Source organism: Bemisia tabaci, chromosome 8, assembly GCF_918797505.1.
Source record: "Bemisia tabaci chromosome 8, PGI_BMITA_v3".
Classification (NCBI taxonomy): Eukaryota; Metazoa; Arthropoda; class Insecta; order Hemiptera; family Aleyrodidae; genus Bemisia; species Bemisia tabaci.
The window spans coordinates 22,397,883-22,425,416 of record NC_092800.1 but is presented as its reverse complement, the minus strand read 5'-3'; the positions used below and the strand labels follow the sequence as shown (position 1 = coordinate 22,425,416).

Sequence of the window (27,534 nt, the reverse complement as noted above, 5' to 3'; positions counted from 1 at the left end):
TCCGCTCAAATTAAGAGGCTTTATTCTTGATTTAAGCTTAAATCTGTTTGAATCAAGAGTAGTTTTTCTTGCCGATGTTTTTAAGAGTCTGGACTCTAGATCCAATGTGTTTTTTTCCAGTGTTTGATTCTGACATTTTCAGGATGATGGGTAATCGGAAACTTACATAGTTGATGGATTGTTTTTTGAGGTATCGGATGTATTTGTAGTTGTAAGGCACATAGCTCGGGTCCAAAGGAGCCGGTTCTGGATTCTCGTTGGTGTACTCGTAAACAGGAGCCGCCTCCAGGACCGTCCGCCTGATGGGGGTGCTGAATTTGGATTCACCGGGCGCCAGAGGCTCTGCGGGCATGATTGGGGTCAGTTTTCCAGACGGCACCATTATGCTCCATACTGACGAGAGGCAGCATAGCACCTGAAATAGATAAGTGAACATGTAGAACAAGTTACGCCACTAGTTAAAAATAACAACTTGACCGGCCCGAAACGATAATATAGAATCAACTTAAAACGGGACTGAGGCCGTAAAAACAAAAATATAAAATAAAAAACCCGGGATGTTTCGCGGTATCAAAACTGCATTTTCAAACGGAAAAAAGGAAAATTAAAAAACAGCAAACTGAGCCTCTTCGCTGTTATTGTGAGACTTACAAGTAGAGCACTTCTACCGTGCCAAGGAAAAACGCCATATGAAACTTCAGGCGGTGCCAAATTTTCTTTGAAAAATCACGAATTTACGGAAATATTAACAGACATTTATCTTCCGGTTTTTCACAGAATTTTGTTCTTAATTTGATCCAAATAATCCGAAAATTTCAAGAAAAAATGCTCTTTATTTTTTTAAAAAATAAACATTTTAGTGAAGGAAATTTGGCAACTCTCGAATGTTGAAACGGCGTTTTTCCTTAGCACAGCAGACTTGTTAATAGAGTCCTAAGAGTTGAGACACGAGGCATCCATTTTATTGGTTCCCGTATTTTAGGCCTCCTTAGTGTTACATAAAATTGAAAAAGATTACATTCTATGTGATTGCAGGGATTATAAACAAGAATGGACTTGGGAATTTGGGAGAGGTCGAGGAGGAAACGGAATTAGAGAGGGAACGGAGGAGAGGAATATGGGAATAAATTGATCAAACATCACAAACAACTTCAAACTGTGTAATCTTCATTCTGTGGTTTGTTATATTTATGAGCATACGTGTCTCAACTCTCCCTATACAACTCGAATTGTTAGCATTGCGAGAACTTTGAGTATCGGAGTCAATGGAAGAGATTGAGTCGGATAGTTAAGAAATTGCCTATCCTTTAGATTTGTAGGCGCACTGACTAGCTTGGATATACGATAATGGGTAAGAGACTTCTCCGTCATCTTCCTACCGCGGTATGATATGCCTAACGCTTCGACGCTATGCTGCTGGACATCTCAGAATTTTGCACAGACCTTCGCAGGGATTGACTTTAATGACAGGAGGAATATTGGGTAAAAGTTTTTAGTGAATCTGTTCATGATTTTTTCCGTAAAAATTGGACACATTTGAAAGGTCTGTTGGCGACATAGTGGCAAGGCACAAATCAATGGCCAAATTTCGAAACCACATACCTCCGCTTCCGACGTTGCATGAAGACATCCCGTCATACTTGATTCTTTCTTTGGAAAACTAATCAACTTAATATTTAAAAACTTTCTGGATTTTTCCTTTCTATCAGCAGAGTATTCTGTAAAGATTTTAAGCCATAAACTTTGCTTGATTATCTCCGAAAACATAGAGAAGGAGCGGAAATTTGGAACACAATGGAAAACCGTGGATTCGCGCTTCAGCCATCGAAATACAGCGCTGTAACTGATATCAAGACCCAAAATTCCCCGAAAACTCCGTCGCTATGACCGATAAGTCGCTATAAGTGTCGTCGTTATATTCGATACCTAAATACATTGATCTAATGGAGTTTCGGCCGGGACCGAAGAGATTGCGTCGCCATGACTCCGGTCCTGTCTTGGTCGTTATAACCGATGTCGTTATACGCGATATACACTGTACACGCAAAAAAATAGTCGGTGCTGATGACCGTACCTCCTGTTCACACGGCTCCTGCACTCTTTGTCATACTCACAGAACTTTTCTGTTGTGACAACAAAACTTCGGTCGTGAGAACAGTGTGCTCTGTCCACAAAACGGAAACCTCCGTAGCTGTAACAAATAAAGTGCAGAAGCCCTGTAAACAAACTATTTTCTTCAGTGTATCATGTGATACTTCTCCGTAACGTTGAAACTTTAACCACTTACTTCTTGAAATAACTTGAACTGTACTTATGCGCCTTGTCCTCCAAGCTCCTCAATCAACCGTTTACAAGTGTTCGCGCTACCCTATTTACCATATTCTTGGCCGTTCACCCAAGTCGCTGACCGTAGCCAAGCTCGGACGTCGCGGCGGCGACGCTCTGATTCAGCGCTAATACGGCCCCCCGAGCCGAAGCGCCGCGCCGGTCGCGGTGATGCATACACGGTGGATCACTGAAATCCGGCGAGAAACAAGGCCGCGCTGAAGAGGAGCACCGGGGAGACGGACAACAAATTACAGCTACTTAACTGCATCGCCGTCAACTGTCACACGACGAGGTTAAACCCTCGCTCATGCCTCTTACTCCTCAGTCTCGAGTGTCCCAGACTCGAGAGCTGGCTGTCCTGCCCGTCGAGAATCGACTCACCGGAACTTACTCGATGACCTCTTACGCCACCCCCCCCCCCCTTAACCACGTGCTCGCTGTTCGCTGCTGAAAGATGTGATATATCCCAGAGTACATGTATACGGGCGAGTATTGCAATCTCTGTGCCGCTCTTTGATTGGTTCATCAGTTTTAGACTGTCATGGAGCTTCAAAGTTGGTCTGATGTCAATAAACCCGACCCGCAGGAAAACGTATTATTGGCTGTGAAATGAATGATAATCACACTCAAAGCTAAACTTTCGGCAAAAATATTCATCAAAGTTCGATTCGAACTCAATTCAGAAGTTGGATATAAAACAATTTCTATCACACCCAAAATTGCGACAAAGTCTTTGATGTGATGGAAATTTTTTAATTTCCAACCCCTGAATCGCTTGGACTCCAACTTGGATGAATTTTTATGCCAAAAATTAAACTTTGATTATGCTTTTCATTCATTTTTCAGCCGATAATACGTGTCCCTCTGGGTCGGGTTTGTTTACATTGGTCCAACTTTGGAGCTACATGATAGCCTAAAACTGATGAACCAATCAGAGAGCAGCACAGAGATATGGCAATACTCTCCCGTTTACAGGTACTCTAGACGAATCGACCCATTTCGAGCCGCTGATGACCGCTCGGACTAATCGTGCATCAAGTGATACTTTGTCTTCGAGTGCCCGGTCTCCAAGACACTTGACTCAATGCCACGTTCGACCGAATCGTCGCACCGAGGCTAACTATCCCGGGACGCGACGCGACGTGGGTAAATTTTCGGGGCGTCGATCGGTTGAGCAATCGGACGTGTCGAGAGGCACCGCCGCACAGTGGATCGAGTCAATGGAGATGTTGCATGTGTGAGGAATTTGCGATTTGACTATCGATTCATTTGTAAAAGTTCGCGAGAAACACGATGGTGCCACTGGTTTTCTCTGAAATCAACTCCAAAGCTCAAAAAAAGCTCTCAAGTTGAGGCCAAAATGGAGGGATACACTGAAAAAAATAATCGGTGGGATTTACCAGAGTTTGGGTGTTATTTACCATACTGTCTACTTGATTTTTTACACAGTGAAGCTGCAGCATAGTTACCAATATACCGGTATGGTAAATAACACGATACGGCTGACACTATGCGACACAGTGCCAGTGTGGCGTTCCCGACTAACTAGTATGGTAATTTCAAGCATCCAGATGCTGCGACAAACCTTGTAGATTCTAAAATCCACTCATCTTATATTATTAAATGCTTTTGATGAAAGTCGTGGATATTTTACTTACATCTTACTTTTAGAAATTCCGTTACATACACAATCAATGGTAGTTAAAGACAGTTTCAACGAGAAATAGCAGATAATTGCTTCACTGATTTCAAGTAAATGATACCAAAACCATACTTGTTATTCGCGTTAAGGTATCATTTACAGACTAAATCAGATCCACGGAAAATTTAATTGCATATAATAAATAGATAGTTCAAAATATACCCACAAAAAGACACTACATGAAAATCCAATCGCACGGTTCACGGTGGGGCAGAAGCTGCCAAATTTTGCTTAAAGTTACAGTTAAACATCAATCCCACGCACATTTGTCTCTTCATCTGAGTATGTTGAGCTTCGAAAATTTTAACAAGAATATAGATATACCTACGAACGAAGTATTCAAAAATCACTTCTAGTCGATTATTTTCAAATTACTTCCGCACTTTTATGTTTTCGAAATGACTTTACACAGAACCGATATTCATACTGGATTGCAGAACAACTTTGCGAAGGTTTTCAAATTTTCAGGATTCCTTCACTTTGCAAGCCAGATTCATTGTAGCAACTCCTAACCTCCAGAAATTGGTCGATACGAATAACGAAAAAATCTCAGAAAATGTATGTGGCAGATCAATATAGATAGATTCGAAGAGAAGACGGTAGCTTTAGGGACAATTCGAACACAAATTTGGGCAAATTACGCGTGGATTCACATGGATTAATATGGATCAATAAAACACAGCCACGGACTCCGACCCTCAACGTGATAAATTTATAACTGACAAACAGACAAACGAAAAATGGCGGACCACAGACCGCAGCGCAGTCAAGCGGGAGCTCTCACCACGCTGACTATACCAGTATGGTAAATTTAACCTACCAACACCATGACCAGTCGCATACAGATGCCTACAGATATCAAACGCAAGTGTTACCATGTTATTCCATACTTTTAACTCATCGTATGGTAAAAAATACCCAGCTGATGGTGAGAAATACCTAAACGATGGACAGACACACCTAACTGATATTTACAATCCGGGTATGGTAATTTTTATATCGAGTATGATTCTCACTTTCATCTAGATGCTTAAATCGACCATTATTTGGCTTTTTATCACCATATTTTTTTTTACTATACCATTATGGTCAATCCCACTTCCACTTTTTTTTCAGTGTATCCCACGCTATCCTGAGAGTCCACCTCTACATCAAGACAAACTCTCCATGCAAAGATAGGGAGCAAAATACATTAGCAGTGTTATCATGTTTTCAATTTTAGAGTCTCCAAATAAAGTGGCAGCCCTGTCAATGTATTTGCTCCCTATCTTTGCATGGTGAGTTTGTCTTGATGTGGAGGTGGACTCTCAGGATAGCGTGGCATATCCCTTCCATTTTAGCCTCAACTTGAGAGCTTTTTTTGAGCTTGGGAGTTGATTTCAGAGAAAACCAGTGGCACCATCGTGTTTCTCGCGAACTTTTACGTAAAAATCAACAGTCAAATCGCAAATTCCTCACACATGCAACATCTCCATTGGAGAGGTCGAACACGAAATTTTTGACTAAAACTGCAAATTCTGATATTTATTTCGTCACATTTTAAAGTTCAAGAGATGCTTCGGGAAGAAAATTTTACGAGGAAACCAATGATATATTTTTGAGAACCTCAAAATCTTGTAAAAACGGAGTTATAAGCGTCTAAATTTTCCAAATTTTGTCCGACCTCCCCTACTGACCCGACCCACTGTGAGCCGTCCCGCTCACAAATCGAGCCGCTAATATGGAAACAAGCCCGATGCGCGCGTCCCATCGCATTGGCCTAGCGGAACGGACAGAGGTGTTAATTCCTCGCCCCGCTCAGAAAAACGACTTAATTACCAAGAGAATCCCATGTCCCTTACGTTCTTCTTCAAACAAGTTATCCGATTCCTCGGCCGATGAGCTCACGGGAGCTGCCACTGCCCACTCGCCGTCGAAATCGACCGTCCGTCTTCCGACGTGAGCCCTGGTCCTCATTGTCTCTTATAGTACTCGGGACTCATGTTGTGGTGAGGTTATGTTCGGTTTGAGGTGATTTGGCAACGGTGGAGCCTTGATTCGTGAGATTAGATCAACAGGAGTCGACTATAATGGTCGTGTGATACAAGCACGATCCCGGCTACCGAAGCATCGCGCATGAGCGTTCACACTCCTGTCCTGAACTTGGTCGCGAAGGAAGGGACGGCGAGGAGTCAAGGTCGGAGTCCGGTGGAAAACACGCTGGAAAATTGTCTACGAACTGTGGAATTTTTTGGGTGGCTCAAAAAGAAAGTCGTTTAAATATTTTCTGCGAGGAACTCTTTTCGAGACGGTCAGAGTTTCCGCCGCGCCGTCCCCCAAAATCCGGTAGTTGTGAGTCAAACTTGACGTTGATTCTCCTCAAAAAGGTGGTATCTTAGGTACTTGACACTAAGGCCTTGTCTCGACGGGACGTTCCATGGGATGTGTCCCAGGGAAAAATCTCACCAGCGAAGTTGGGAAAAATATTGAGTTAGTCAATACTAATCACAGTATCAACTAAAAGTCCTTATAGAGTCCCAGGAACGACTTAAAAAGAAGAGGAAGAAATTTTGTCGTGTTGTTCAACGGGGAAAAAGCTCAGAAGTTTCATTCCTGCGATTCAAACTTGGGAAATATCCCGTGAATCGTCCCGTGGAGACAAGGCGTTCGGGAGGTCAAGGAAGCTCCAAGGCCATATAATTTGGCTTTTTTTTAGTCAATCACCTGTGATATCACCTCTTTCCGGAGAATATACGTCAATTTTCCGATTCAAGAGCAATTTTTGAGGGAGTATTGTCCCCTTTCTTTAGGAAGTGACTTCAGGGCATTGGATGGATCAAAAAAGAGATGCTCACAGGACACACGGAAAAATTTAAATTGCTGATTTAACAATTTTGTCGATAATAAAAGTGACTGCAATGTTACAATGTAGATTTTACAACAACAACAAAAAATGCTACTTTAATTACCCTCGTGGTTGAATTAGCTTTCCACTATTGTGAAATGTACATTTTAAACTGTGCAGTCACTTTTTTCTACACTTGAATTGTTAAATCAGCAATCAATTTTTTTCCGTGCAGACTTATATTAACTCCTTAGAGGCAGCACCATAATTTTGCGCTGGTAGAATACCTACAAATGATCGAGACCAGGTGCGAAATTCCTGTTACTGAAACAGACGAATTTGAAAATTTCTACCAATACTTCACGTCCTTGTTCTGGTTGAGTATTTCTAAAACCGACCAGGTGTGGCTTTGATTTTTGGTTTTGGCAAATTTTGCAAAAATTCAGAGGTAGAGAGCGATGGTACCTCACTTTTTAGGTGATTAAGCAAATTTTATAATGTCCAATTTGTATGCCTTGTTGAGGTATCCAAAAGAACCATGGATCGCGGCCAGTGGCGATTATTGTAAGTTGGCAACACTGTTTCTTCTCTATTAAAATTTATCCAAAACCATCGATTCTTGGTGAGACGCAGCTTGTTTCTCCTAAAATCGATATTTTCAAGAAATTTAAATTATGGTAGCCTTCTGTGCTAGTGTTGCCTACTTGGAAGATTACCACTGCGGTGCTTAATCTCTGAATCTGTTTCGTGATTTGATGTTGTTTTCTGGGTTGACGGACAAGTAAAGTCCATCTCAATCTTTGACAAGATCACTGGATTGAAAAAAAAATTAAAAAAATTGTCTGTCATCGTGCGTTCTTAGAAATGAGTGGATGTTGCCTCTTCGTGATTATATTTATCACTCTCGTATTGATTTTCCTGAAATTTCTGGGAATTACTTTTTTTTACCAACCTCTTAAAATGTTAATAATTTGATGATGTCTCGCAGTAAAATCAGGACATGTAGTTTCTGCTGATCAACGCAAACGTTATTTTAATTTGTACGTCAATAATCAATATTAATGAGTCAATTCTTATGAGTAAGTCATCAGATTTAATTGCAATACGAGATGAAAAACAAAAACATTTGGCAACATTGGGCTGCACGCTTCAAGCAGTCCCTCGAACGACTTCTCACGATTTGCAAATTTATTTTGCGCCGAATCTGCGCAGCGCACAAATCAACGCCTTTTAGAGGAGCTTTCTCGAGTAAATCGGTGTCGATGGATCATGCACTTTCAGTGATAGAGGAGAAGGACAAGGAGCAAAGCGTGCAAAACCATAGAAAAGCTTCATGAAAAAAGTAGGGGGAAGGCACTGGCTAATTTAGCTTAGAAATACAATCCGAAGTTTAAAATTGCAGCGTACGACAAATGAAATTACAGTCTGTGAAAATTAAAACAAAATTCCGGTCAATGATATCGATAGAAAAGACTAAGAGGTGATTCAACATCTTGCGTTTGCAAAATTATGTGTCGGGAGTCTGACTCACAAAAGCACTTCATTTACTCATTTTTTCCCTTAGATTTTCTTTGCACCTTTGCTAATTCGTTCGTGCACTGATCTAAGACGTAGATTATGTTTCCAGCGAATAAATAGACTGGTTGCACAATCCTTGCAATGATACGTATTAAATCACCTGGCAATCCACTTAATTCTTTATTGCCGTTCTGTCCATGGACTCTTCATTGGGTCAGAAGTTAAATTGATCTCGGTATGGTATCGCTGGCCAAAATTAAGGAATCATGCAACCTCACTTATTGTTGGTCCGAGTATGCAGTTTTGTGCCTGCGCATGATGAAAGAGTGAGTGGAAAAAAACAGTTCAACAAGTCAAGATTATAAGCCGTATGTTTGCATTTTAAAAAACACAAAAACAAACATAATATTGACTTTACGGGATTACCGTCCCGCTCTGTAAAATTGGACATTTTCCCGCAATATTTTAATTTTACTTATTGTTAGCTCGGAAAGTACTGTCAAACGCTGGAACTCATATTTTCTCAATCGGCAATTGCGCATTTTCCACCGATAAAATTATTTTACTACGAACAAATAATTGATACATTTACGCAAGTTCTGGGTCAAAAAGGAAATTATATTCCAGCATTTCCAGCTTCATGGCGTTACTGTTTCAGCATTCAAAACGTAGTTTCTTAAAAAATCACATTTCCGCTTCAACTTTTACCAGAAAACGCATATTTGAATGTTCCGTCTCCCATACGCATTACCACATTTTCCTGTAATATGGTTCCGTCCGAGAAAAAAAGGCCTTTGGGCCCTCAAAAAATAAAAAAAAAATTATACTAACAATCAAAGCTCTCATAGAATATGGAAGATAACAGTGCAGGGTCTCAAAAGGATATTGTCTTTGCTTAAAGTTCAGAGTCTCTTGACACTGAAGTTGGAATTTGTGTTTTTTAACAAATTTAAGCAAAGGAACACTAGCTGCCGTGCTCAGGGAGAACGCCGTATGAACATTCGAGAGTTGCCAAATTTCCCTTGATAAAACATGTATTTTTGACAACTTCCATGCATATTTTCCCTTGAAATTTTCAGATATTTTAGATTAAATTGCGTACAAAATTGTCTGAAATTTTTGGAAAATAATATTCGCAATATACAGTTTTTATCGGAGGAAACTTGGCAACGTCTGAGGGCTCAAACGGCATCCTTCCTTAGAACGGCAGAACACTTCACTCCCATTTCTTTTTCAATATTTTCCTTGAATTTGTTCGCTACGTTCCTAATGGTGGACTTTACTTTGAGGTGTTAAGTCTTATTTCACGTTTACTGGCGCAGTTGGCGTCGATCAAGATAAGATTTGACGATTGTCAAGGCTCCTGGCTAATGCATGCACCTGCGCGGTGGATTCTGAGGTTAGAATCGCGTTACTTTCCCGAAATCGTCAGTTTTTCCAACGCTCACTTCTCGAGCCGATCACGATTTTGGCGCGCCGCATTTAGATTCAAAGTCACATGTCTCATCGAGCGCGTGCTCAGCATGTGACATTAATACGAGCCAATTCAAGGTTCAGAGCGTCTGTCGAAATCCGACCAAGAAAGGAACAACACCTTGTGAACATTGTGATATGAGCCGTTTTTAGAATTAGTACCATTTTCTGAAATAATAATAATTTTTTTTTTTTTTTTTTTTTTTTTTTTTTTTTTTTTAACCCTAGTCTGCCTGAGTGGGGTCAGATTGACCCCACGGGAGTTTCAACTCTTTGCCATTTTTCGTGGTATGCACGAAATTTTTTGTCCTTCACAAATAGCTCTACAAAAACATCTAGGAACACGATTTTGAAGGGGGAAAAAAAAAAAAAAAAAAAAAAAAATGTGCATGAGTGATCAAAAAATGTACGAGTACCTCTAGAAAGCCTGAGCGGGGTCAGATATCCTTATAACATATATTTTACCATTTAGCATCACAAAAGCTTACTTTGAAGGTGTATTAATTTTTCTCTTTTTACACGGAAAAAACGAGTTTAGGGCTGGTACCTGCACCGAAGGTCCCAGCCCTAACCGGGTAGGTAAAATTGCTTCACCTCCACCGCCACAGGGGCAGGCCCGGCGCGCGTAAAGCCCAAATCTACCTGCTTCAGGGTTCAGCCCTACCTGGTAAGAGGTAGACTCTGTCCAGGTAGGGCTGGGCCTTACCCACGCAGGGCCTGCCCTTGTGGCGGTGGAGGTGAAGCAATTCTAGGGCCCAGCCCTAATCTCGTTTTTTCAGTGTAATTTTTTTCAGAAACTTATAAAACAAGCAAAATTTTTCAGATTTTTTTCGTTTTCAGTATTTAGTAGCCCTATGATTTTTTTTCTCATGCTGAGGACAACATGGCAACATGTGTATGATAAAACGGTTGCATACCCTGCGCCGTGTTTTTTAAAACTTAGATATGCTTTATAGTTAAGGCCTGTAAGGTTAGTGCACTGATATAAACTAAAAACATGAAAAAAAAAACATAGCTAACTAATTAATTTTCAGCTGGGGTCGAATTGACCCCGCTCAGGCTTTCTCGTTGGTTCAGAGGCTCAGGCAGACTAGTGTTAATGGGAACTCTTTTGAGCACGAAAATATCTTCGGTTCCTAAATTGATCAATTATTGAATCATTATGAGAGAACAATCTGCTAAATTTTTCATGTGTTAGAAAAAAAACACTAACATTTATTTATATGGATGCATCTACGCTAAAAGGAACTTTATGTATAGGATTTGCGTGCAACAAAGTTCCTTATAGCATAAATACGTCCAGATATAAGTCGCTTTTACAATGCACAAAATGAGACGTTCAGGCAGCAGTTCAGGAAAAACTTCCAATAAAATTTTGGAATTGAGTTGAAGGATGGTTTAATTTGGTTTAGTTTTGGTTGGATGGACGTGGCTTAGCATTGAAAAATTCCAAAGTGAATACCTTAACGTTGAGTCGTTGCCTTTCGAAAAATGACTTTTAATTAACTTGATTTCAATGCAGGGTCCCCACATTAAGTATGTAATCCATTTTAGCCACACATCAATGAAGTCACTACATTTCTGAGCAAGAGCCACTTTGAAAAGGCTCTTTGGCTAAATAATCAGAAGCGAAGAGTAGCCTAACTATGACTATTTATCAACTATTAAAGAAATCGTCAAAAACTCTTCTGCCGTGCTAAGGAAAAACGCCGTATGAACCTTCAGGCGTTATCAAATTTCCTTTGGTAAATCACGAGTTTTTGGGAAAATTTGTAAATATTTTTTTCCAATTTTCCAGATAATTTTGTTCGCAATTTTACCTAAAGTTCACAAAAATTTTTCCGAAAAATACTCATAACTTTCCTCAAAAATAAACATTTTATAAAAGGAAATTTGGCAACTCTCGAATGTTCATACGGTGTTTTTCCTTAGCGCGGCAGTCTTGCCCGCAAATAAAGACGATTAATCACAAAGACGGATATTTATTCACTTTACGCCGAGTATTTATTTTACCAATAACAACGAGCGGAAAAAACATACTCCTCAACAAAAAAAAAAAAAAAATGTGAAGGAAAAAAACAACGATTGAAGAAAAAACGGAGTTGAAATGAACACACTTTCATATGCGTTGTAGCGTCGGTGCGGTACATTTTCTACGACTCCCAATAAAAAATACGTGGCGGGTTTTCTTTTTCTCTTACTCATTCCTTCAGCTAAAAATAAAAATCCTGGAGTGGGCAAATGAAATGGCTGGAAGGAACTATGTGCATAGGGTTTGCGTAAGACATAGGTCCTTTTGGCATAAATAGTTCGAATAAGGTATTTGCATACATTAAGTAATGCGGGGAATTATTTGACTGGAAACAGAATGGCAAACATTGGACGCAATAGTGCAAGCACGTTTGCCTGCATAAGGTTTTTGTAACTTTTCCGGTTATAGGACATTTCGTCAACGATTTTTTGTCCGCGCACCTGTTTTTCCCAGTAATTTACGTCCACGCGTTTTTTCGGCACGGTAGTTTTGGTCCACGTGCCAGTTGAGACCCAAAGTTAATTGGCCCACATGTAAATACAAACGACAATTGCTCACCACGTTTTTGGATGAAAATGTATAATGTCTTGGTTTGCTTGTTTTTTTTGTTTTGTCTGTTGGGTCCAGCAGAGAATAATATATAGTTGAGAGTTTTGGTAAAAATGGGGGAGTGACATTTCCATGAGACAATTCACTAAAACTCTCTACACCTCCTTGGGGTAACAGGACTTAATTATCTTTCAAGAAATTCCCACCTTGTTGTACCTGAACCGGATAAACCTCTATATTTGTCTCAGCTAAAGGCTCTTAGATTTTTCCTGTGTACGATAAGTACCTTGATTTATTTTGCGAGGAAAGATCTGTACTTTTAAAGGATGCCTGTCATTCTTTATACGTTCAATTTTGTATAATACTGTGCAACACCTCTGTTGTGAAATAGTTGCTGCAAGCGCCGCCGCACGGCAGGCGGGCGGCCGGCGGCCAGCGCGGAACGCGCAATGGCGCCTACAAACCTAAGTGGATACTTCAAGCATTGTGCAATGCGTGAAGTATCCACTTAGGTTTGTAGGCGCCAGTGAGCCTCTCGCGCTGGCAGCACGCCGCTCCGCTCTTTTAGGCTTTAATATTTACACTCGCATAGTCAGCGTTTTTTAACTCATGATTTTAAAATGTTGGCACACTCTGCATTGATTATTCTCTTTAAATTGATGGGAAAAAATATGTATCAATTCATCAAAGGAGATCAATAATATAATGTGTGTTTTTTTAAATATTGGTGGCTCCGTGTCAAATTTTATGATTTCGAAAGCACTTTAATTTTTTTTTTTTTTTTTTTTTTTTACATTTTGTGCTTTTATTGTGCTGAAGCGAGGTGTACGCGCAACCAAACGCTCAAAATTTGACGTATTTGACTGTAAAAGATCGATGTACACATGGGTTAGAACTATAGATTGCGTGCTTCTTGGTTTTTTTTCCTCTTTTATTCATTTTTGCAGTTTCTGTCGGCACAACTGCGGCTCATTGATATTAATGTCGCTTGGAAAAGGTTTTACAAATATTTGTCACGTTTTAAAAATAAAAATGTCTTCAAAATGAAGTAATAATTTCGTAAAGGAAAAATTAAAAAAATAAAAAAAAGTACCCATACATATATAAGGTATATTGTACATCGAATATTTTAAGGATAGAAATAAAACCAAATATTCACCAATGACAATGTAAAAAGATGATTCAAAAGGAGAAGGTAATAACATTTCATTTAGAAAATGAGCAACCATAACAACACCTCCTTCTCTCTCAATTTCTCATTTCGATATTGTCAATATAAATTTACATACCGACTAAAATATAACACTTGCACCAAATCACTGTTGCTTATTTTACTTGTGGGCGTAAACTACTGGACAAAAAAGGTGCGCGGACAAAAAATCGTTGACAAATTTTCCTGAAACCACTTAAAACTTCTTCTTCCATGAACTATGCTGATGAGGTTAGTGGTTTTCCCTGTTGGTTTCCCAACCAGGTAAGTAATGAAAGAACTTTCATCATTCCAATGTATAGATGGCTACAGTATATTTTTTTGACAGTTGAGTGCGTAGAATAGCTCTGGTTAAAGTGTATTTATTAGAATTTCACATAAAATTTTTTCTAGAGAGAAACTGAAAAAATTGCCTCACGATTGCGGAAAAATAATTTAGCCTTCTTAATTTCGAGACGCTCCGACGTGTTTATCTTTACAGTTCCATGTCTCCTTTAGATTTCTGAAGTCTTCAGGTATTTTAATCGCCCCATAAAGGACAATCCAGCGATGAAACGACGAGGAATGGAGCGATCCAACAAAATATTCGATACATTTTTGACGTAGCTGACGGTTTGTTACTCACGCCATGTTATTCACTTTGAATCAAATTGGCAGTTTTTCTTTAAATCTCGCGTCTCTCTGTGGTAATCAGTGATTGGCGTGCTTGGTCGTGAAACAAAATTACAAGTTTACCATATTTTTAACGGTTAAGCATGAAAAAAGGAGCACTCGCCGGAAAAATACGGGATACTTATAAAGAGGGGAAGCACAAAATTCAAAATTCCATTGTTTTTTTGTGAGCGTAATAACATATCTCAAAGGCAAACAGAAGTTTGCAAACTTAATCAGATAGTTCATTCTTTAAAAATGAGACCTGTTGAGCTTGATTGGCTGAAACTCGCAATGTTAAATACTTTTTTTGCAGATGTATCATTAGAAAGCCTTTAGAACTTTCAAATATTTTTTAACATTAGAAAATGATCAGCATCACCTTTTGAAAGGCGAGACCACAGGCGTGGTGTTTCAACACGTGTTTACGATGCCTTGTTAAGAGATTTAATCTTTCCACGATCAAATCAAAGGCTTGGACATGGATACTCTTGATGACCCAAGATAACATCGTTGGCCAATGAGCGGGTTTACTGGAAAAGAATCGCTAATGCCTATCGACTCGAACGTGTGAACACGATTCCTATCAAAGAAATGACTTACCAAATTGCCAAAAAACCAAAAAAATGGGTGATTTCGATGGCCAAAATTTGATGTCTTGAGAATAAAAGTTTCTAATCATTAGAAAACTGAGGGAGAGTCACAACTGGAAGGCTCTATGAATAAGAGGCGCATAAGTACAATTTTTGAGAGAATTATGTGGTATAAATTATTTCAATTCAAGCTCGTCCTAAAATATAGTCTGTAAAAAATTCACTACTGAAATCCAATTTTTTAAGCATCAAAAGTGAGTTTGAACTTTCTCTCCACCATAAAGCTCCATTTAATTTTGAAACTTTAAATACGTATCTCTCGAAATACCAAAAACTGCACTAACCTGTCAAAAATTTTGGAGCGAAATTCTGCATCGCAGTCTACGGAGCGCCCTAAAACTTTGGGTGATATCAATGCAGAGCGAAATCTACTTTCTATTGGGAATGACTTCCACCACGGAGCAGAATCTACTCTTTCTGCAAAGTGTCATATGCTTTTATGGTGCTAATTTCCCTTCGTATTCATATCACTCGATGTTTTCGAGCGCTACATAGACTCCGGTACCGAATTTCACCCCTCAATCTTTATCAGTGTATGCGTCTTGCTTTCCAAGCCCCTCAAGTCATGATTCAGTTGTTCTCGTAAGAGGATACCTACCTTCCTTTCATGTTCCAGTTACCTCGAGTTACCCAGAGTTTCTCTAAACGGGTGAGTTTTGCCATCTCTGTGCCACTCTCTAACTGCTTCATAAGTTTTAGGCTATCATGGATCTCCAAAGTTGGCCTAATGTCAACGAGCCCGAATCAATGCAACACGTATTATCGGCTGAGAAATGAGTGCTAATCATACTCAAAGCCTAATTTTCGGGGAAATTTTCAAAGAAGTTCGATCCGAACTCAATTCAGAAGTTGGACATAAAAAAAATGGCTATCACAACCCAAATCACGCATAGAACTTTATAAATAGTCGCCATCTTGTTTGTTCACATTGGGCCAAACTATGAGCGGAGGGACTGGGTTTTGTTTACATTGGGCCACCTTTGGGGCTCCATGATAGCCAACCAATCAGAGAGCGGCACACTTTTTCTGTGGTAAAAGGATTGAGATGGCAATACTCTCCTGTACACAGGTACTCTAGAGTTACGGTAATATCGAAGGAATTCCACGAGAATATGGCAATTAAGCACAGAGGCACTCTTCTTAATGATGTAATGTCGCGGTGGACAGTACTCCATTGTGATGGGAGGTATTAGCAACGCAGGACTGCGCTGGTGACGCATCAAATTTTAATCGTTGAGCCAACAACGGCGCACGATGCCCAACGTGCGCTACCGTGCTTTTGAAAAACGTCGCACGCTCATTCAAAAGATGCCAAATCTTCTCTAAAGTATGTAATATTAAAAAAATGGTAATTTTACTTTTGAAAGTTTGAAGAGTTAAAGCCATTAATCCTCGTGAGAATGATCAGTTTACCAGCGTCAATATTTATATGAGTTGATGTACATATGTTGAAATACATATTTTATTCGCGGTGTATAATAATTTCTGATCCGTTATTGAAGATGAAACACATCGATGGTTGAAACTTCAAATCTGCACTATTGCAGTTAGGGCGTAAACGTCGGGAAATCTCGGCAAAAAGATTGTTCCCTGGGAAACTTAGAACAAAAAAGCACGCACACGTGCACTTATTACACGTAATAGATCGTATTCGATACATCAAACACGTGAGATTGGATCGATATCGATTGGTTCAATATGTAAACAAAGTCTAAAAAGGCAATTTAGAAATCTAATGTAACGGGTCATTTGTGGTCGAATTTTTATTCTTTCGAGTATCAAATGGCAATGAAAAGTGAAATTGTTAGGAATTGTCTCATTTTCAGCTTTTCAATATTAAAGCCTAAAGTTTTTGTTTGAGGTTAAGTCCTATTGTTTTGAGCCAAACGATACATCGAACACTCTGTCGAATACGATCTATAACTCAAACTTTGCAGAGTTTCCGAGAACTTCCCCGTTACTGTTTCCGGCATTTGCTTTCCCCGAGAAGCTTTGATTCCTACAACCTAAAGAATAAAATTACTAGCTATCCAAAAATCAAATATTTCACTGCACGTGAAGAAGAGAAACTTGGCAACATTTGAATGTGCATGCGGCGTTCCTCTTTAGCGTGGCGGACGATGCTTTCGCAAAAGTGGCTGGTCATCGCTGCATGCTTTACTAAGCAGGAACCGCGTATCTCTATAGGATTCCTCTTCGTGGAAACGCGATTTTTACCCAGCACGACAGATTACTACTTGGTGAACAATTCCTCCGGTCGATGGTGATGACCGATGGACACTTCTTGGCTTAAACGGACCCAGTACAGGACGGCGCACAGTGGACCGAGTGAATGGGAGAGGTCGGACAAAATTTGGAAACTTTAGACACCTATAACTCCGTTTATACAAGACTTTGAGGTTCTGAAAGTGGTTCCATTGGTTTCTTCGTAAAATTTTCTTCCCAAAATACCCCTTGAAATTTAAAATGTGACGAATTAAACATCAAAATTTGCAGTTTTAGTTGAAAATTTCATGTCCGACCTCTCTGGTTGACTCGGTCCACTGTGCGGCGCGGCGCATCGCTGGGCTGGAACGGCTCGTGGCTCAAAAGTGCATTAGTGTCGTTTCTTAAATGGAGTTTCCATTAAAGCGCCGTGCGCCGCAATGTCAATCACAGCTCTGCCGTGTTAAGGAAGAACGCCGTATGAGCCTTCAGACGCTGCCATATTTCCTTCAATAAAAACTTAATTTACTCGGAAAATCGTTACTATTTTTCTTCAATTTTTTCAGACAATTTCATACGCAATTTCATCTAAAACGTCTGAAAATTTTAAGAAAAACACGCATAATTTTCTTTGAAAATACATGTTTTATCCGGAGCAATTTGGCAACACTCGAATGTTCATATGGCGTTCTTCTTTAGCACGGCAGTGCTTTCGCGTCTCAGTGCTCCGCTCTGCTATTTTTCTACTCATATTTATCACCGTTTTCATTCCTTTTGATTCTGCGCTTTGGTTACGCTGTGGCATAATGGCACTTCAATCTCGTGCAAAGCAAAGAAAGAGATGAGTAAATGCCTCCATAAAGTAAACAGCTTACGGATCACCCTCTTTTCTTCCATTTTTCTACAGAGAAAAGAAAAATAAATTGAAGTTATAATTTGGGCAAATTCTAAGCTAAGGAGGGGGCATGGAGTTACCTTACAATTTAACGATTTTAAATCCTGCAGATGGAATCTTCAAATGGCTTTTTTCTCATGCAGAATCCAGGTCCGGAGACAAGGTCTGGAGGATCCGCGGATAAAAGTAATGGAATTTGTACATTGGCCACATAAAGTGAATGTCAGCATGCCGGGAAACCTCCCTAAACCCTGAATGACAGGGACACGTTATGGTGTGGCAATGACATGGTCATATTTTCGGGTGAGTCAGTGATGCTTCGACATCAACCCAGGTTTGCGCAGCAGGTACACTTAGTGTTAAAATCTAAGTTATGATCAAATGATTGAACCAGGATAAATCTTGAGCCTGGTGAGCTAACCTGACTGTCTTGGCGGTAGGTGTTCAATGTTCGTGCTAATAAAAATCAGAGAAGTTGTTTGATTTACGAGGTTCCCTTGTGTAAACACGCATGTTCAAGTTGAAAGGTCAACAATATGACCAATCAACAATGAAAGGTGCTCTTCTTGCGGTTGGGAAGATCTGTTGGAAGGACGGGTCATGCAATTTTGGTTAGCGAGTTCTTTCATCTCAACGGTGTTCTTTTAGGACACTTTACAAACGTCCACTCCAAGTACCGTACCCTCTGAAATATTCGCTCCCATGGATATTTACCGAGAAGGAATGTGACAGTCGACGGTGACTGGCAAGAGACAGAGGGACGATCTGTTAGGCGCAACATGCAATCAAGATCCCGGTGCCGAGACCCAAGAGATCTTATCCAACGTGTCGTAAGGGCGCGACCCGGGGGGGGGGGGGCTCGGATTTGGCTTAGGGTGAAGTACAGCAAAGCGCAGCGGCCAATAAATTATACGAACAAGACGGTCGGTAGCATTACGGAAGTGACCTGCGCAGGCGTAACGTATACCTCGGCGGGATAAGTGCGGGTCGTGTCGGGCTTGGGAAGAACGACGTATGAATCTTCAAACGTTGCCGAATTTACATTGATAAATTGTCATTTTCAAGGAGACTGACTGAAATTGTCTCTAATATTTTCAGAGAATTTTGATTGTAACTTAATTCAATGTGTCTGAGAAGAACAGCCTTAAGCCTCTTCTGACCCCTTTTGAAGTTTTCGAAAAAAAAACACGTTACCAAATTTCCTTTGATAAAATAATAATTTTCGAGAAAACTTACTGAAATTTTCTCTAGTATTTTTTCGATAATTTTGAAAGTAGCTTAATTCAATGTGTCTGAGAAAAACAAGCGATTTTTAAGCCTCTTTTGATCCTTAAATTCAAAGTAGTCGAAAAAAGTCTCAACCTACGTCAAAAATTTTACTTTCGAAATTATACCGTTTAAACCTCTGCTCGTTATGAAAGTGTATTGCTCGCTAGGAGTAGTATCAAATATTTGAGAGTGATTAAAAAAAGTGAATTTTATCGATACATTTGCATCGCAAAGTTAACTATTGTCGTATCGTGCTATTGTTAGCTATTAGTCCTTTGTTTATGCTATTAAGTACAACATAAATAATGAACATTTATAGGCGACTGTACATTAAACTGTACAGCAAATACTTCAGGTTTGCTATATTTTCCTTATTTTAGGAAAAACCACGTGACTCAACGTGGAATCTGAGCCAGGGTTTAAAAAAATGATATCGCTAAGTAATAATTTCCATATATTTAGAAGCTTTTTGTACGCATAAAATGTTTGACCAACTCAGAGACCAAAGAAGGTCATTATGAGCATCAAACTTTTCTCAAAACTAAATATTTTACTGGGGAGAAGTTTGGCAACGTGCAAATGTCCATGCGTTGGTTCTCCTCAGCACGACATCGCTGACCACTTTACCGAGTCTGGGTCTCGTCGGCGGTCAAAGCTCCACACCGTACCAGGGGACCAGGATCGACCCGGCTACTTTCAAATGGGCGAATTCGGAGCCCCTCCCCCCCTCCTTCATCCCCGGACCACTGACCAGCGGCCAGTTAAATTGCCACCGATCCATCATCCCTCGAAAGTCATACGTCACGTTGCCTCGTTTCGTCGTCCAGACGGTCGGGCCTCAATATCAACAAATTCGAATTCCTTGCGGAAGTATCGCACGTTGCATTGCGTGCGTTCTGTACTAAGGAGGGACGCATTTTAATGGGGGTGCATTTGTATACTAACCCAACCAGAGATACTAACGGTAACTCAGAGACTTAAACGCAAGGTTAGAAAAGTAAGCGAAAAAATTCAAATCTTTGGAGCGTTGATGAGGATGAGACGATAAGAGTACAAGGACGTATCGAAAGACTTAAACGCAAGGTTAGAAAAGTAAGCATTAAAATGAGACAAGCTGAACCATAAATGCCTTCTTCAATAATATGAATAAGTGGACTGGACTGAGGTATTTTTTCCTGTGGACAGTCAAATCTCATTTTTCTCCTAAGTTAGATTTCAGGTACGATATTTTCGTTCATCTTTAGCACGCTTATATGATTGCAAAAATAAATTATACAGTGCACTCTGGCATTCTTCGGCATATAATCGTCATCCCTATCTACCTATCTAAATGTCACCTGATAAATATTTAATTTTATCTAATTTAAATAGTCTAATTTTATCTCGAATTTTACCCATGTAAGATATGGCTGAGCTACATTACTTCCCAGAGGGAATTAGATCTAGTGCCTTCTCAGGCAACCTGTCATCCGCCGTTTTTCAAACATGACCATACCGGACAAGCTGTTCGGTCATGATTTCATGAACGATGGATCACTTTGTCCACGTGTTGACTTGATGACCACCGGTGGCGTGGCGTGCTTCGCGATGTATCGATTGATATGTCCTTTAAACCTATGAAAAAGAATCGATAAACAGGGTGTTTGCAACCAACACCTCAATAATCGATTCTTCACCGTATGTTCAAATGGGAAAATATCGATACTCTATCATTCACGCTTCAACACTGATAACCACTGCATCGGGCAGGTATTTTCCATGCAACCTGCGTCGTTACTGCGGTATCGCAAAGGTTAGAGACCAAATTAATTCAACGAGCCGTCCTCTGCTTGTTGAACAAATCGTTCTTCAAGAGGCACGGTCAATCGAGCACCGTGCTAAGGAAAAACGCCGTATGAGCCTCAGAAGTTGCCAAATTTCCGGCGACAGAATACTAACTTTCCGGGACACATTTGAATATTTTTCTCCCGATCTTTCATGGAACTTTATTTGCAATTTTATCTAAATCATTTTAACAATTGAATGGTAAATACTTGAAACTTTTCTCATAAATAAACACTTTATCGCTGGAAATGTGGAAACTCTCGAATGCATTTATGAAGTTTTTTCCTAGCACGGTAGCGTTGGTTTGCTTGAAAATGCAAAACAGTCCGTCGAAAAAACTCAACGAGCTGTCCTCTGCTTGTTGGACAAATTGTCGTCCAAGGGCCACAGTCAATTGACTGTAACGTGCTAAGGAAAAACACCGTATGATCCTTCAGACGGTGCCGAATTTCCCTCGGTAAAGCAAAATTTTTCTGGCACACTTTTGAATATTTCTCCGAATTGTCCATAGACAAATTTGGCAACATTGAGTTGGAGTTACGTTATTTCGTGAGGGAGTTGACAAGTTCCCGTTTCAGACTTAACCGAGTATCCCTGTCAAGTCGTTGCGTCGCTCCTTTGACGTAAGAGGCGTACCCCAATTTTCACTTGAGCCCTGTTTTGCCGTGCTATGAGAAGAACACCGTATGAGCCTTTAAACGCTGCCATACTTCCTTCAATAAAAACCTGATTTACTATAGGAAAATCGTCAATATTTTTCTTCGGTTTTCTCAGGCAATTTTTTTCGCAATTTTATCTGAAACGTCTGAAAATTTCAAGGAGAAATGGACGTATTTCTTTCAAACGGACCTAAGCGCCATAGGGTGAGGAAGGTAGAGGGGAGCTTGGATTTTCGGCGGAACCGGGCGTCGGGCTCATTCGTTCCTATACTCGCGATGCTTTTCAATGGAGCTTGGTTCCGTTTGACAGAACGCGCTATCCGGGATTCTAAATTCCTCAAAAAGGAACTCAAATTGGCGCTTAGTTCCGTTTGGCAGAAATACGTCCAAATACGCATAATTTTCTTTAAAAATACATGTTTTATCCGGAGCAATTTGGCAACACTCGAAAGTTCATACCCCGTTCTTCCTTAGCACGGCAGTTTTGTCCATATAACCCCACGCTTTCCAAGGCTCATCTAGAAATGAAGATACGCCCTTACGTCAAAAGAGCGACGAAGTGTCAAAACGACACGGAACCCGTCGGGAACAAAACAGCGCTATTAGCCGTTACACGTTTCGTGTAATGCGTTCTTGACTCGGACCAAGTTTCGGCTGCATCGGACGATGAAAAAACCTAATCTGCCGGTCAATTAGTCTGTGTCATGACAAACGGCGCGGAAGGTTGCATCACCCGGACCGGCGAGGATCGCAGCCGAGGAATCGCTCCAAAACGCGATTTAATAACGAATTACAATGAGCGCTTCTTTCGGAGGGCGCCACAGCGTTCCGAACCGGCACCTCTTCAGAAACTGACGCTATGTCGCTGTTGCCATTCGCTTTCTCGAGATAATTCTATGATGGCGATCACTGGTAGCCCCACCGAGAATTCGGATAAAACTCTCAATTTCTTTTTATTTCTTTTTTCCTCAAAAATTATTTAAAAAAAAAAAAAAAAAATTAAACACCAGCGCTTTCCAAGGTGATAGGTCAAAATCTCCACAAACAAATGTCCTAGGTAAAAACATGTTTCCAATAAAATAAGAGTCACCTTTGTACCGTGCATTACATTTATTTTAGTTAAGTTAGTGCATACGCTCGAGGCCTACATGTACAAATTTGTACATACGCTAAAAAAATGTTCGATACTCCCAAGAAAAGTCCATGAGTAAAACATGTCCAACTATCTGCAACGTTCAGTAGCGGTACCATCGCCAAAATTAAAAATGCCCAAGGAGCCGGTTAGTGCGAGTCATAATTAATATTACCATTTACCTGTTGGTAGAAATTCAAGATATTTGGACTTGTTTTAGGTATGGACTTTTTTGATTTTGGACAGTTTTGTACTTTGGACATTTATCTTTGGACATTTTGTCCTATTACCCTTTCTGATACCTAAAAATAAAGTAACGAAGACACACGGTAAGAAGAAGTAACCTGAATCGCGTGCCAATATGAGAAGAAATATATATTTCGGACAATACTTGAAAAGATTTAACCTGAGGGAATCTCCGGTCTATCCGTTCTGTGGGTCTGTTGACACACCGGGACACTTTTTCTTCAATTCACTTCGGTATGCGGCAAATATAAAAAAGTGAGGGAAGATGCTGAAACTCACCTGAAACAAAAAATTACAATAGACAATATAGTAAAATCAATGTTAGACTGCAAGAAAAATTGATATATAATATAAAACATGATTAGTAATATAATAAAGATCAAACAGTCAGAATTAAATAAACGCCCTCCCCCACCGAAGTAATGCCAATTGACGGTTCCGGTGTGTCAACACCTGGTTGACAACGAGTAGTGATAAGAACGGACGGTTTGATTGCATTTTGCAAAAAGGAACCAGGAGCATTGCAATGCTGTTAAGATTGTGCAACTTCTTTTGTCTTGGAAGAAAAACCTGATTATCAATTAACAGTTTCTATTTTACTCGCTAAAAACTATAAATTTAAGACAAAATTACAATGTAAATTTCACATTTTTTCATGGTTTCAGTAATTTTATTGCAAAGGATGAAAATATGCGCAATCTTAGCATCATCGCAATTCTTCTGGTTCCTTTTTGCAAATTGCAATCCAGTTATAAGTCAAATTTTGTAAATCTGCCTGTGTATTATAAGACCTGAACAAATCTCGTTTTTACTATAAAAAAAAAAAAAAAAAAAAAAAAAAAAGTGATAAAACGTTTGAAAAAAAAATCCAAAAAGAGTTAAAATTTGAAACAAATCCCTCAGAATGGCAGCATCCAACACTACTCGATGTTTTCCTGTTCGGATACATGGCTTAATGCACGAGTGGCATGATGAGGGAGGGGGAGCGGGGGAGGGAGGGGGAGGGAGGGGGAGGGAGGGGGAGGGGGAGGGAGTGGAGGGGGGAGGGAGGGGGGAGGGGGTGTCAAAGGAAATGAGCGGGATCGTCTCGTCACGCCGCGCCGCGTTTATATAACCGCGCTTCAATTGTGCATCCAGAAAATGTGTGCCACTGAAAACAGTCCGTCCGGATTGGTGGGGGGGGAGCGAGGGGGTGCAAGCGAGCATCCGACGTTGGTTTTTGAAAAAGAGCGCGGCGGCGTGGCGCGTTGCACAATGTCGGTTGGGATTGGCACGATCGCGGAATCCTATGAGAGGCTCCGCAGAATTTTCGGTCGTCAGGGCAGCGGAATTCAGCATGAGGATGAGTGCCGTTCATGCTACCGTGCTATGGAAAAACGACGCCGTAGGGACATTTCAGAGTTGCCGAATTTCCTCCGATAAAAATTTATAATTTTTAAGAGAGTTACACTGAAAAAAACAAAAAAACACATAGGATCTAGAGTCCAGACTCTTGAAAACATTGACAAGAAAAAATACTCTTGATTCAATCAGATTTTTGCTTAAATCAAAACGAAATCCGCTCAAATTAAGAGGCTTGGCTCTTGATTTAAGCTGAAATCCGATTGAATCTAGCATATTTTTCTTGTCGATGTTTTTAAGAGTCTGGACTCTAGATCCGATGTGTTTTTTTCCATTGTATGAATAATTTTCCTCTGAATTTTCGGATACTCTTGAGTAAATTGCGAATGAAATTCTGTGAAATAATCGGGAGAAAATATTCGTAAGTTTTCCAGAAAATTCGCATTTTATTGAAGGAAATTTGGCAACGTCTGAAAGCTCATACGGAGTTTTTCCATGGCACGGCAGTGCCACTAATGACTGTTAACACTCGTTACGTTACCGTGAAAATATTGCGTTTTATCGCATCGAATTGAATTTATTAAATATCACCTATGTGCAAAAAGAGCATCATTCTCACTCACTACAGACTTCATCAGTGGTACAACGGGTCATATTATTTTAATGCTCATTTTTCTAACCTTGCATTCAAGTCTCTAAATACTTTCTTGTATCATGGTCTAGTTAGGTCTACACATTAAGTAAGGCAGTAAGATATCTTTTGTCAATGAAAACATCCCTGGCGGTGAAATACGACCAAATAAATAGTGATGCTTACTTTCTTAACCTTGCATTCAAGTCTCTGAATACTTCCTTGTATCAAGGTCTAGTTAGATTTACACATTAGGTAAGGCAGTGAGATATTTTTTGTCAATGAAATCAGAAATACGACCAAATAAATAGTGATGCTTACTTTCTTAACCTTGTGTTTTAGTCTCTGAGTCTCTTAGCTGAATCTCTACGCAATTTTTCATCGAACATGAAAAAACAGTAAAAATGTGGTTTAGTTATATGTGACAAGGTAGTAAAATGGTGCTGGGTCCATTCCAATTTTTCATAGAAATAAATAGAGCTCAATTTATTTACTCTTATCGAAATTCTTGGAATTTTCTGGCCTTGTTTTCCCCGGAAAAAAAGTGTCGACCCAGCACTATTTCACCACCTTGTTTTGATCACATTAACTTTGGAGACTTTTTACGTGAATGTCACCGCGGAGCGGAGGGCTTCCTTAATGGTTTCCGCAAGTCACGTGGCAATCTGGCGCGGAATATCAGGAGAGTCATTATCAGAGCCGTAACTGCCTCGCGCGATGGATCGAAATACGCCGTCGCACAGTGGACCGAATCAATCAGAGAGGTCGGACTTGAATTGTTTTGCTAAAACTGCAAATTTTGATGTTTATCTCGTCACAATTTAATTTTCGAGGGGTGCTCCTAGAAGCAAATTTCACGAGAAAACCAATGGAGCCACCTTTAGAACCTCAAAGTTTTGTATAAACGGAGTTATAAGCTATTAAAGTTTCGAAATTTTGTCCGAGCTCTCCTATTGACTCGATCCACTGTGCGACGCCGCGTGGGCGCCCACGAGTCCACACCCGCACGGGCGGGCGGAAGTAAGCGGCAAATTGGATCAAGTTATAGCTCTGACAAGATAATCGTTTACACTTTATTTATACCGGTATCAATTATCGATCCTATCGAATCTCAGGATTGGGGCCCTCCTTCAGACCTTTACTTTGGCAACGAACCGTGGACCATGGATGCAGTCGTTCCCCCCCCCCCCCCCCCCCCTCAGGCACCGCTTTGATCACGGTCCGTTTCCTCGTTTTGACATGATTGAGTGGCTGCAAAAAAAAATACGCACAGAAAAAATGTTGATTTAACATCTCCGGTCTTGAAAACTTATACGGTATTGCTACGTCTTTTTTATTAGTGTTAATGCGCACGTTAGCAATTGATTTATGTCATTTTAGACGTGCGAATTTTTCTCTTCGTAAAACTGTGAGATGAGAAGAAGCAACTATTTTTTTTTTCATTTCGTTTTCATTTTATTTTATTTTATTTTCATTTTGCGCTGCCCCCTCTCCTAAAAGTTTTCAAGAAAAAGTATAACTCTATGAGAAATTGAGGAAATCTGCAGTACATATACAACGATTTTATTTTCATCAACACACTCTCATGGCAAAGAAAAACGGTCTAAATCGAGGCTGCCATCTCTTCATTCCGCAAAGAATAATATGATTACCGTTTACTGCGCGATATGACTCCCGTAGGGTTTTCTTTTTCATGAGCGGGGGATTTTGAATTTACGTATCGAAAAAATGTTGAGTAACTTAGGTATAATACTTAGTTTCAGTATTTTGTGTTGCGCGAATCGTGTTTAGCGTAAAATTTTGGTGAAGAAACATGTATCAGAATGTTTAAATTCATTTCTTGTCCATTGGTTCATTGGACGCTGAGATAGCGTTAAGTCATTCTTGTCACTTACTTTCACGTACGTCACACTTTGCAGCTATTAAACGAAAGATGTCTCCTTAAAGCTATCTAGTCCTAGCGCCTGGTAAGTCTACCTGGAATTTCGGATACTTAGCTATTTTTTTGGCTTACTTAATGCATTTTGGGTCGTTGAATACGAATCTGAAGTTTTCTTCCACGTATCTGGTGTGCATTTGCCGCCATTTTGAAAGAAATTGCGTGAAAGGACCTTTTTTTTACCTTTTTTTTTAAATAACAGCCCGAATTTAGAGAAAAATCCCGGATTTAGCTAATGTTTTGAAACTTCAGATTCGGATTTAGCGACCCAAAAAACATAAGGCGGGCCAAAAAAATAGCCGTGTACTCGAAATTCCAGGTAGCCTAATTTTTAGCTAGCAGACTCCTGGACTAATCCTTAACTTTTCTTCGGTGGAAAACAATCGATTAATCATGATCGATTATTTCACCGCATTCCATTCTGAAATCTGGCAACGAAGCCGTGGATTCCTC

General features: G+C 40.0%; 1 protein-coding gene across 1 annotated transcript in view; it reads right to left on the bottom strand.

Annotated features, from left to right (window-relative positions):
• Positions 1-27,534, bottom strand: part of LOC109032621 (uncharacterized) — a 68,702-nt gene that overhangs the window by 4,429 nt on the left and 36,739 nt on the right. The window contains exon 2 of the mRNA XM_019044852.2: positions 167-415. Within this exon, the coding sequence (XP_018900397.1) occupies positions 167-415 (249 nt within the window). The remainder of the gene's footprint in view (positions 1-166; positions 416-27,534) is intronic.